Raw genomic sequence first — 12,079 nt, 5'->3', positions numbered from 1 at the left:
TTGATTATATACCAGGATGGAGTTACATGCCTTCTGATTAGAGAGGCAACATTATTGTAAGAAGGAGAAAATTAATTAAATATAAAGTAGCTTGTCAAAGAAAAAATAAAAGCAAACCAAAGTTATTGCCATGTATAAGAAAATGACTGTATGTGGTACAATGGTTATGCCTCCATAGTCAGAGACAGTATGATTCTGAATGCCAGGTGCTGGAAACTGCAGGAGGAGGCTTCCCATCGGCATCTGGTTGGCCACTGTGAGAACAGGATGGTGGACTACATGGGCCACTGGCCTGATCCAGCAGGTCTCTTCATATATGGATATGTGATGGATATTATATATGATGGATAATTATTATATTTTATTTCATCCCTGATAATTATTGTATATGATCTTTGTTAATTTAACAAAATTCCTGGGTTTGGGTGTTTGTGGATCGCACACACTTTATGACCAACACTCCATGGTTTATAGTCAGAATTACATGTCCAGTGTGTTATATCGGTTCCTTTACACAAGGAAAACATATACAGACAAGCTTATTTTTACCTGTGTAAACCTGATGAGAACCCATCGTCATAGTAAAGAGCCTTGTGGCACCCTTAAAGACAAATGCATCTATTGAAATATGAGTTTTTGTAAGGAACAACTTACTTCATCACATTCTGTTACCACCATTCAGCACTGATCACAACTTCCTGTTGGCATGGCACATGCTTTATATCACACAGAGTACACATGGTTTTCCTGTGTGGAAGTAATATGCACTCATTTAGATAAACACCTACATACAAAGCAGCCTCAGAATTTGAACATATGCAAGGCTTCACTTGAGGTTCGGCTCTGGAATCTGTAAAGTTGGCATTGTCCTGTGATGCATGAAAGACTAATAATACAGAGAACTTGGCCTGGCTATCTGAAATCAACAGTTGGTTTCCTGATGTTCTCTCTTCACTGTTAAGAGTTATGAGAATGCACGTGCAAGATGAAGTAGTACAACTGTGAGTGGACGTCTGTAGTTTGCTGGAAACTGTAATGGCAGAGAGAGAAATCATGATGAACAGTGGTTTTCTATAAGTGCCTGTTTCTGAGAGCTAAGTGTTGTACTGAAAACACTGTGCTGTGATTTTTATATGGCCAATTATGACACAAAGTTTATTCAAAACAGTCAGTTGCACAGAATTGACTTGCATAGCTAGCTTAGCAACCCCTGTACTTGGGAGCAGTGCTTAATCTCATAATCTTCACTCTTTTTTCAGCTAAATCATGCCCCGTACTTTGTAGCCTTGTAAAACATACCCTAGAGGGACACCATTCTAAAAGGTGGGGTGGACCCCACTCTGCCCCCCCCCAAATTATCTGAGCACCCCATGGAAACCAGCGCCTGTGCTTGTCCTGGTGGGAGCTTTTTTTTAACCTTCTGTGAGCAATTAGACTATTTGCTAGCCATTAGCAAGTTGCCAATAATTGTTTCTGCACATCTATGTATCTGGATTTTTGGAACCCCTATGTGTGTGGAGATTGTTTTAATAAAAGCATGCACTGGGCCAAATATATATGGGCTTTCTTGCCATTCTCGCACTGTTTTCACATTTTTTTCTGTGTGGTATATCATTTTTAACACACATAATACACATGTCCATCCCAATCTAGCTCATTATGTGTAAGCAAGGTGCTAATGCCTGGTTTATGTCCCAGTTTCCTGATCCAGCAAGTAATGTGTGTGAGTAGGCTCACTTACCAATGTGAATGTTCTTAGCTATTCTACTTGTATGCATTTTGGCAATCCTCTTCCTAATCTAATGTCCGTCTTTGAGTTTTCCATCCCAATAGATCAGATGGCTACCAGAGCAGCAGGTTTTTTGTGTAACATTCCTCTATTACACTTGTAAAAGAGACAAGTATCAGTATTAGACATAGCACACGTGTTCCTGAGTCCTGGCATACATCCACATTGATCTAGAAGTCAAAGGAACCCCTGAAAGGGTATGGAGGTACTCCTACTATGCCAGATCCAGTTAGGTTGCAAAAGAAGTCCTGTGTCGTAAAGGCAGCAGCATAATCTGATGTTTGTTCTACTGCTGGGGTTACTGAGCACCCCTTTGACTCAGAAAGTGAGGAAGTACAGGATTAAATTATTTTTTAAATGCCTAAAATGTTATACATTTATTTTTTGGAATACCCCAGGGCCCCACTGTTCCTTCCTGAGTGGAACTGGGCAATCAGGGCTGACTTTTGTTTCACCTCTGCCGACATCCTGATGTACTCTCCCGATATGAACCTGCTCGTACACTACGCTCCACATCGAAGGCCCTCCTCCGAGTTCCATCTCATAGGGAGGCTCGGAGGACGGTGACAAGATCTAGGGCCTTCTCAGTGGTGGTCCCTGAACTGTGGAACAGTCTCCCCGAAGAGGTACGTATGGCGCCGACATTGCTCTCCTTTCGGCGCCAGGTTAAGACTTGCCTCTTTGCTATGGCGTTTTAATATGTAACTCGTTTTAGTTTTAAATTTTGTTGTAATTGTTTTTGATTTCTTGTTTTATATATGTTTATGCTGTATTTATTATGAGATCTGAGATGTTTTGTATTTTTATATTCTGTTGTTCACCGCCCAGAGAGCTAATGCTAGTCGGGCGGTATATACATCTAATAAAATAAAATAAAATAAATAAATAAATAAAAATACTTTAGGCACTGTGTCAGTTTCACAAGCAAAAATCTATACATGCTCAGCCAGGTCCTGGGCTAGAGATCTTCAGCTGGAGTTAGCTGGTGAAACTCCATGAAGTCCATGCTGTTCATACACCAGGAGGGTAGAAAGAGGGGCTGCCAATTCCAGGCTCAACTTATTTCTGCAGCACATAGGAGAGCTCCCTATGTGAGTACATTTAAAGCAAGTCCAGAAGCTAGAGCAACCTTTTCTTGCTGATTTAAACTGACTGCAACACCATGCTTTGTAAATCTTGTTAATAGATCAAATTGCTTGGTTTGAGTACAATTGGTAAGTTTTGATCCAAGGGCATTCTGTGTGATCTAGTATCTTGCCCGACATTCTCTACTTTAGTTCTCCTTATCTTGGTTTCCATGAAGGCCTTTTTATCTGTTATATCTGTGCATATAATCAAAGGTTGTGTCTATTGTAAACCTCAAATGCACCATCTGTATGCTCTCAACTGACTAAAAGACTTGGGTCTTTTAGCTAAACTACTGTGAAGTCCTGTTGCTCTATATTCAGTATGTGGCAGCTAACAGTTCATTGTGCTATCCCACAACAGTGATAAAGGTGGGATAACTTTGGATGGCTTTAAAAGAGGGTTAGACAAATTAATGGAGGACAAGGCTATAGCTATGATGATAACCAGTGGGAGGCAGTATACTTCTGAATAGCAGTTGCTGGAAACTGGAGTGCTCTTGTGCTCAGGTTCTGTGTGTGGGCTTCCCATAAGCATCTGGTTGGCCACTGTGAGAACAGGATACTGGACTGGATGGAGCACTAGCCTGATACAGCAGGCTCTTCTTAACACTTAGATGCCCAGCTCAACTGGTTTTCCTATGGGCCCCAGAATGTGCCAGGGTGCAGAAAGAGGTAAAAACTCTCTTAAGGGCCCCAAAGTCCATCACACCCTTTCAGAAGGACTGTTCCCTGGCTTGATGAATCATGCTTTTTTATTATTCCAACTACAGAGTACATTTTGTTTTTATTTTCACACCTCCCAGTAACTGAGGGAAGGATCTCACAGTTTAGGTCTTGTCTGGAGCAGATGTTATCACTCTTTAGAACATAGCTGAAATATGATGGCCATCGCAAACAGAAGACGACCATTACAAGTTCAAGTGCTCAAAACACTGACGACCAGTTTTGCCTGGTGGCAAAAACAATTAGAATACAGAAAGTCCATTTGCTCATTCTGCTTCCTTCTCAGAAACCAGATCATATGAAGCCCACTAGAAGCCACCAAGAGACCCACTAAAGCTACAAAAACAGCCAGGAAAGAAACTTGTTTGAATCAATCTCACTTCTCTCTGAGGGGAGATAATGAATCTGACTGAACTTGCAGAGTGTGCAGAATTTCTGTAGAGGTGGGAATTTGTAGAGAGGGAATTGGGCTGGGATTTGAAAGAGGATGAGGACATTCCAAAGCTCCCAAGTTCCCCGGGAAGGAAATCCTTAGAGAAAAATCAAATACTGAGCCCTATTCTAAGATCTCCCTGATCTGAAATGTGTTTGTTTTACTGAAATGTCATGTTAAGGCATCAGTCAAGATGCCAAAAGAATGGTCCAGCTGTGGAAAACTGGATATTCTCCTTATGGAATATTACACAATTGTCAGCTTCTCTTGGAATATTCCACTGTTGAATGATGTTAAAAGGCCAAGGAAAAGATTCTACTCTTGGCTGTATCTTTTCTTTTAAAAATGTAACAGGAGCAGCTTGTTTTCAGTGGCTCCTTCATACAGACTAGCTAATCTACAACTATAGGGGTGCAAGAGCAGCTTGCAAGTGCATGTGATAAAGGCCCGGTTCAGAAATAATGCTAAATCATAGTCTGTTTTAGCCATAGTTTGTTTTAAGAAACCATGAGATGTCCAGAAGATGATCAAACCAATGGTGACTTGTTTTTCCAATGCTTGGTTTCCCTCCCCCCCTCCAGTCTGTTCTTGCCTCAAGTGATCTTTGTAGTTTTGTGAACCTCTGGGGAAGGATGGACAAGCAAGCCATGACTAAGAAGAGATGCTAGGTTCACACTATGCCAAGCCATAGTTAAACAAGCCAAGGTTTGTAAGCCAACAACAAACTATGGTTTTAAATCATGGTTTGCTGGCAGTAAACAAACCACAGTTAAACCATTGGGCAGGATTTGCATGTAACACTGTGCTATGATTTAATAAATCATAGTTTAATAAACCATGGTTTGGCATTATATACAAACCAGGCCAATAAATGATACAGAGGGAGAGGAGTTGCCTGAGCACTGCAGATTCATGGGTATAAGATTGCAAGGATTTTACAGCATAATCTTAGAAGCAAACCCTTGGAGCTTACTGTCAGGTAAGTGTGTATAGGATTGAAGCCTTCATGAATGAGTCACAGTAGAAACAAACATATTGGCTCAGTAGAGTCACACAATCTGTATAATTGAATGAACATTTCAGAGAAAAACAATTAACTAAGAAGACTAAGGCTGAGGTGCACCAAATGATTTATTTCTTCCCTTCAGAAAACTTCCCCAGGTGGCTTACAACACTGAAAAATACAATAAAATATATAAACAAAATAACTTTATATGCAACAAAATCCATAAAAGAGCAGCATAAAACTCTTTTGCAGAGATGCAAACAAAATAGAATTAAAAGGCCGGAGAATATTAGAAGGTATTTCTCTGGCACTGAAATCTCATCACAAGAGATACCACGTATTTTGAACATGTCAAAGAAAATAACAATGAAACTTAACATCTGAGGGAGGCAAGATAACAGCCAGATGCAAGACAGAAATATACAGCATTCCTGACAAATTAGTGACTATAATAATCTCTTATCATCCATTCCAGAATCTCTCAGTAGACATTTTATAAACTACATAAGCCAGTTTTATTCACTGCCACTGTGTTAGAATAACACAAAAAATCAGGTGTAGTTTTTCCTACTATGCAGCTGCAACTTACCAACACTAGCTGTGTCAGAGGTTTCCTACTGTTGCTCTCAGGTGAGGCTGCCAATACTTTGCAGAGTGGCTTCCAAGGGACTTTTAAACTTACTTAAGCCATAAATGCTGACCGACACCTATACTCAGCTTCTATCTAGTTGACTGGGTGAATGAAGCATAAGCCTTGCCAGAACACTCTAGTTCTGGCCCACATGTCAGAAAGAGAATGATGTTTTTACAACAGCAGCATAAACATCTGTTAGGACTATCACAGTTAAAGTAGAGTCACAGGCTTGGGCTACTTCTGGCAACATCCTTATAGCAAGTATGTGGACCTTCAATTTCCTAACTTTCCTTGATGATTAACAATAACTCAGTAATTAAAAATATTTTAGAGAAACCTGGGAACCTCATTTTTTAATGGTCCAAGCTTTCCAAAGTAAATTTCTAGCCATGATAGTGACTAGAGCTCCCTATACAATTATTCTTTACATTTGTTAATTGCCTTTTTAAAATAAAAAGTGTCAAAGCAACTTAACAAGATAAAAATAATTTAAACCAGAACATTTAAAACAATGTATAATACTAAATACCTAAAATGCTCATCCAGTAACATAATAATAAATACTACCCACCTCACTAAAAGATGAGCATCACTATAAAGGCCAGCTTAGTTACCAAAAGCCTGAGTGAATAAAAAGGTCTTAGCCTGGTGCCTAAAAACTGATAATGATGGTGCCAGTTGTGTTTCCCTGGGGAAAGCATTCCGCAGACAGGGAGCCACCACTGAACAAGCCTGTTCTTACGTGTATAACCTCTGTACCTCCCTCGGGGGAAGCACAAAATAACTTATCCAAATCCACAGCAGAACTGAGACAGAACTCAAATTTGTGAGTTTCCGGGTTGCTTTAGTGACTAAGAGTTTGAGCTGTAAACTAAGAAGTCCTTGGTTCATCTCAAACGAGCCATGAATTGACAAGATGACCTTAGGCAGACCACCTTTTCTCTCTCCTCTTCTCTGTAATATGGGGAAACTGATATAGGCCTAACTTAGAGCTTGTTGAAAGAATTCAGATAACATACTGAAACCTTCTGAATTGTGCGGTTACTTTGTCATCCAACTTGGCTCAATACAGAAGTTTCAAGGTGCAAGAGAAAGTTATAAGTAGAGGTTAATCACCACACTGTTTTGTTTTGCCTTGTTTTTTTGGAAGACTACTTTTTCAAAATACAGCTCATTCTTCTTTACCACCCTCTCTCTTCTTGAGGGGCATGAGGTCCAACTATACAGTTCAAAGACAGCATGACAAAAAAAAGTTGTCCAGAGTATGATTTGCCAGGTTGCAATCTGAAGACTGTTTCTCTCCTAAGAGCTTTGCAATGGAAAAGTGCAACCACTGCTTCTCCTCTCCTGTTTGCTCAAGCTCCTCTCCCAAATGCTTTGAAGCAAAATGGGAGTATCACTTGTTTTACTCAGCAAAGCTGTTCACGTACACACTCTCTTTCTCTCTTCTGACAGGGACATGTTAATACTAATTGTACATTGTATGAGGGAAAACACCCATCATCATTTTTCATAGTTCCTTAGAAAACACACACGCTGTCATTGCAAGTCACTTCATATTCCTAGGAAGCTCATAGTGTTTACTGGAAACTACAGCACATCTTTAGTCCAATCCCATGGCCAGCTGGTTGGCAATAGCACGTCATCCAGTGCAGAATTAAAATTTTACCGTGCAACTGCACACCTACATTTCAGAGTGCAGATGTGAACATAAAATTGATTTTCATCCAAGTAGGGCTAATGGGCTTCGTGAAGTGAGGCTTTACTTCAGCTTAACTGTTTAGACTTTTCTGTTAACTTGTAAAACAGTATCTTTTGAATATTGGGGTAGGATGTATCACAATGAAATATTATATTTTTAAAAATAACCTGAAGTATGAATGAAACTTGATATGCACAGTCAGATGATGATTTCAAATTTGAAAGTGAGCCTGATCTACTTCTTTTCAAAGGTCCTGGGGAAGATGCAGAGCTTGGAAAAGTTACTTTTTTGAACTACAACTCCCATCAGCCCAATCCACTGGCCATGCTGGCTGGAACTGATGGGAGTTGTAGTTTTAAAAAGTAACTTTTCCAAGCTCTGGAAGATGTAGAACACATTAATTGCAGAAAGAGGCAGTAAAATTTAGATCAAATTGAGGACCAGAAGCAGCAGTTTCAGAATAACTGAAACAGAATTCAGATCACATCATGCACCAGTTGCTCGGAATTTCAAGTGAGGACAGCGCTGTTGTACTCAGGTTTTGCTTGTGGGCTTCCCATAGGCATCTGGTTTGTCATGCTGAGATGAGGATGCTGGACTAGGTAGGCCATTGGCCTGATCTGGCAGGGCTTGTCTTATGAGCAAGAGATCCTAAGATGTTTAAATTTTATTTTTAATTTTCCCCACGCAGCCTGAAGCTCTACTATACTTCTTGCCCAGTTTCTCATTTGTCACTTATCCCTCGCCTGCTGTGGGACAACATAGAAGCCCCACTTGTGACAGGAGGAGTAATACAAATATAAGCAACAAGACCTAGCAAGAAACTGAACAAAAGGTATGATTGGTATAGCAGAAGACTAAAAAGTTATCTGGTTTCATTGCAACCTGGATTCTTAAAAAGTAAAATTGTAACGAAATATTAACTCTATATACAAATAGCATTGTTTGTAAAACAAACATTGCTACAAATAGCAGACTAAAATGCATTCAAACTCAGAGGAAGGCAATGGTAAACCACCTCTGAATACCTCTTATCATGAAAACCCTATGAACAGAATATCCAAAATACAACACAAGATAGTACTGGAAGATGAGACCCCCCAGGTCAGATGGCACTCACCGAGCTACTGTGAAAGAACAACGGACAAGTATGAGTAGTGCTGTGATTAATGACGCCACTGGGTCAAAACCTAATGGAAGCCCAGAGGCTGATGCGCACAGATGGGAAAGGAGAGTCTGGAGTTGTATGATGTACACAATAGGAACATGGAATGTGAGAAGCATGAACCAGGGAAAGTTAGAAATTGTCAAGTAAGAAATGGAACGCATCAACATTACAATACTTGGTGTGAGTGAATTAAAATGGATGGGAATGGGACATTTTCAATCAGGCAACTACAAAATATTTTATGCAGGAAATGAGAAATTAAGAAGAAATGGGGTTGCTTTAATAGTGAGAAGTGATGTAGCAAAAGCAATTAGGAACTATAACACAAGGTCTGAGTGAGTGATATCAATGAGATTTAACGGGAAACCTGACTTCCGGGAAGGGTGACTTAGCCTGTGCCTGCTTTTGAGACGGGCTCCTGCCTCAAAAGAAGCTTATTCAGATATATCAGTCAGTTTTTTCTTTTTTTTTGACTGATTAAACTTCTCCCGGGTAGGGAGAAACGAAGAGATTAACCTCAAAGCCTATTTTTGTTGGGGCGACCAGATCTCATTAATTTATGGGACGAGGTCCAGCCGACGAAGGTGGGACGGATTTTCAACAGCAAGCTCTATCTGATAAAGCGAACGTTCACCTTATCTTCTAAGAGAGAACGCACTAACAGGCAAGCACCCTTCTTTCTATATTTTTCTTTTACTTGACTTAAATTGTTGCTGTTTAAAAGAGATTTGCCAGATTGATCGGTTTTTGACATCTCACTGGGGAGCCATAACTTCTCTCTGCTACGCACTAATTAATAGCTTATCTCTGTTTTTGTTGCAAAAAGCTGTCCTGGATTTGCATTCTAAAGATATACACAGAAGAGGGATTTCTATTCCAGATTTTTATTTTGAAGAATATTATATTGTCTGAGACTACTCTCTTTTTGGTCTATTTTATTTTGACGAATCTGTTTTCTGACGACTGCCATTAATTGTTTCGATCCTGGGAACTGCATTTTGTTTACTTAACTATGGAGAGATAAGGCTGTCTGCTCTGTTTATACTGTGATGTCACCAAGTTTGGAGTATTAACCCAATTGTTGCTGAAATAAGAAGTGGTTTTCCTATATTTTTCTTTTAAAATGGCAATTAAGAAAGTGGCTGAGAATCTGGAAATAACTATGTTTCAGAAAATAATGGATGAGATTGAGACAACGAAACAAAACCTGCGACAGGGTTGTAAGGAGTTGAAAATTGAATTGAGTAAAATGACGCAGGAGATTAAAGATATAGGGGTCCCTGTGAGAGAGGTGACCCTGGAAGGGGTCCCTGTGAGAGAGGAGACCCCGGAGATTGGAACAAACGTGGAACAGGAAAAAGATTTGGAGTCTATGGACTTTAGAAATAAAATCTATTGTTTGGAGACACAGGAGATTAAAGACATAGGGGTCCTTGTGAGAGAGGAGACCCTGGAGACTGGAACAGGGGTCCCTGTGAGAGAGGAGACCCTGGAGACTGGAATAGGGGTCCCTGTGAGAGAGGAGACCCCGGAGATTGGAACAAACGTGGAACAGGAAAAAGATTTGGAGTCTATGGACTTTAGAAATAAAATCTATTGTTTGGAACTCAATGTTATCTCTGAAGAAATTAATGAAGATTCTAGAGATAAAGTTATCAATGGCATGGATAATCTTCTGGACTGGAATGACGTGATGGAGCCCAATATAGAGAAAATCTATGGAATTAACTGCAGCCATGTGACAATGGAAAAACTTTCAAGAGATGACCCAGTGTATTTTGAAAAAAAGAACAGAGATATGATTTTACAGCAGTATTTCAGCAACCTATTTAGAATGGATGGCAAGAAAATATTTGGGATAGAGGTAATTCCCATCAGACTCTTACTATATGACTATGGCTTTGACAGCAAGATTATTATGGAATACTGATAATGGAAGATTGGATACTGAAATTACTGGACTTAACAAGACTACTGAAGATGGAAGATGGAAAATGGAACTAATAGGGATAATAGAACAATGGCTACTGAAATTACTGAACCTAACAGATTCTGATGTGATGGATTAATTGAAATGTTTATTTTGACTATGGTTATGACAATAAGATTATCATAATTAGTAATGAGATGGATTAATCGATATGCTTATCTGGAAAAAAAAATTGATAGATATATTTCTTAAAGAATTGAAACCTCTCTTTGACTTTTTGTGGAAAGAATAAAGTAATGTTTATGAGATTTGATGATTAAGTAAGATAACTATTGGAGGAAAGTGATTTTATAATATGACTTAAGAGACAGGATTGTTATATATTATAGACTTATAACTGATCTGATCTTTGACAAATGGGAAGTCAATATTTTACTCTTTATTTTTTATTTTTATTTTTATTTTTTTTATTTTTTGTTTAACTATTTTTGATTTTGTTTTTTGTCTTTGAATGTTTTATGATTTCGTCTTGTATGTTTTATGAAAATTTGAATAAAAATTATTGAAAAAAAAAAAAAAAGATTTAACGGGAAACCTGTTAACATAACCATCATCCAAGTCTATGCTCCAACAGCAAATACAGAAGAAGAGGAATTGGAGAGATTTTACGCTGAAGTACAGGAAGAAATTGATCACACACCAGAACAAGATGTGCTGATAATCATGGGGGACTGGAATGCAAAAGTAGGGAACAGAGAAGAACTTGAAATTGTGGGGAAATGAGGCTTAGGAGACATAAATGAAGCAGGACAGAGACTTCCTGAATTCTGTGAAGCCAATAATTTGTTTCTTGCAAACACATTTTTTGAGCAACCAAAAGGTGACTGTACATGTAGACATCACCAAATGGTCAATATAGGAATCAAATTGATTATATAATTGGTAGCAGAAAATGGAGAAGTTCCATACTTTCAGTGAAAACAAGACCAGGAGCAGACTGCAGTACAGATCATGAACTGGTAATATCGAACAGAATAAAGCTAAAGAACAACAAGGCAATCATACTGCCAACATACAATTTAAATAACATCCCAGAAGAATATAAAGATCAAATAATGAACAGATTTGAGGCTTCAAACTTAGTTGACAGAGAACCAGAAGAAATATGGACTGAAGTCAGAGACATTATCAGGGAAGAATACAAAAAGACAATACTTCTAGTTAAAAAGAGACAAACACCTAAATGGATGATTGACAAAACTCTTCAAATGGTTAAAGAAGGAAAGCAAAAGCAAAATGAGATGGAAACACAGCCAGAACCCTAAACGCAGTAATATACCAACTAGTATGTAGGGACAAAGAGAACTATTACAATAGTTATTGTATAGAAACAGAAGAGGACAACAAAAAGGGAAGAACAAGAGCCAAAATTCCAGAAGATCAGAAAAGTTAAAGGGAAATTTAAACCAAGAGTAGGGATGTTGAACAATCAACAGGGGAACACACTGACTGACTGAAATGAAATAAAAGGAAGATGGAAGCAAGACACTGAAGAACTCTATAAAAG

At 38.8% G+C, this 12,079-nt stretch overlaps 1 protein-coding gene across 3 annotated transcripts in view; it reads right to left on the bottom strand.

Moving 5' to 3' along the window:
• Window positions 1–653: 653 nt before the first annotated feature.
• Window positions 654–12,079, bottom strand: part of MYOZ3 (myozenin 3) — a 77,456-nt gene continuing 66,030 nt past the window's right edge. Inside the window, exon 8 of one of the 3 annotated variants that reach the window (XM_061617389.1) lies at window positions 654–747. In XM_061617389.1, the coding sequence (XP_061473373.1) occupies window positions 669–747 (79 nt within the window). In that variant the 3' untranslated portion in view covers window positions 654–668. Of the gene's footprint in view, window positions 748–839; window positions 1,031–5,192; window positions 5,247–12,079 lie in introns of those variants that run through there. The other 2 variants (XM_061617390.1, XM_061617391.1) reach the window with 2 other exon arrangements.

The sequence above is a fragment of the Rhineura floridana genome, chromosome 3, assembly GCF_030035675.1.
Source record: "Rhineura floridana isolate rRhiFlo1 chromosome 3, rRhiFlo1.hap2, whole genome shotgun sequence".
NCBI lineage: Eukaryota > Metazoa > Chordata > Lepidosauria > Squamata > Rhineuridae > Rhineura > Rhineura floridana.
This window is presented reverse-complemented; position numbering and strand designations above follow the sequence as displayed.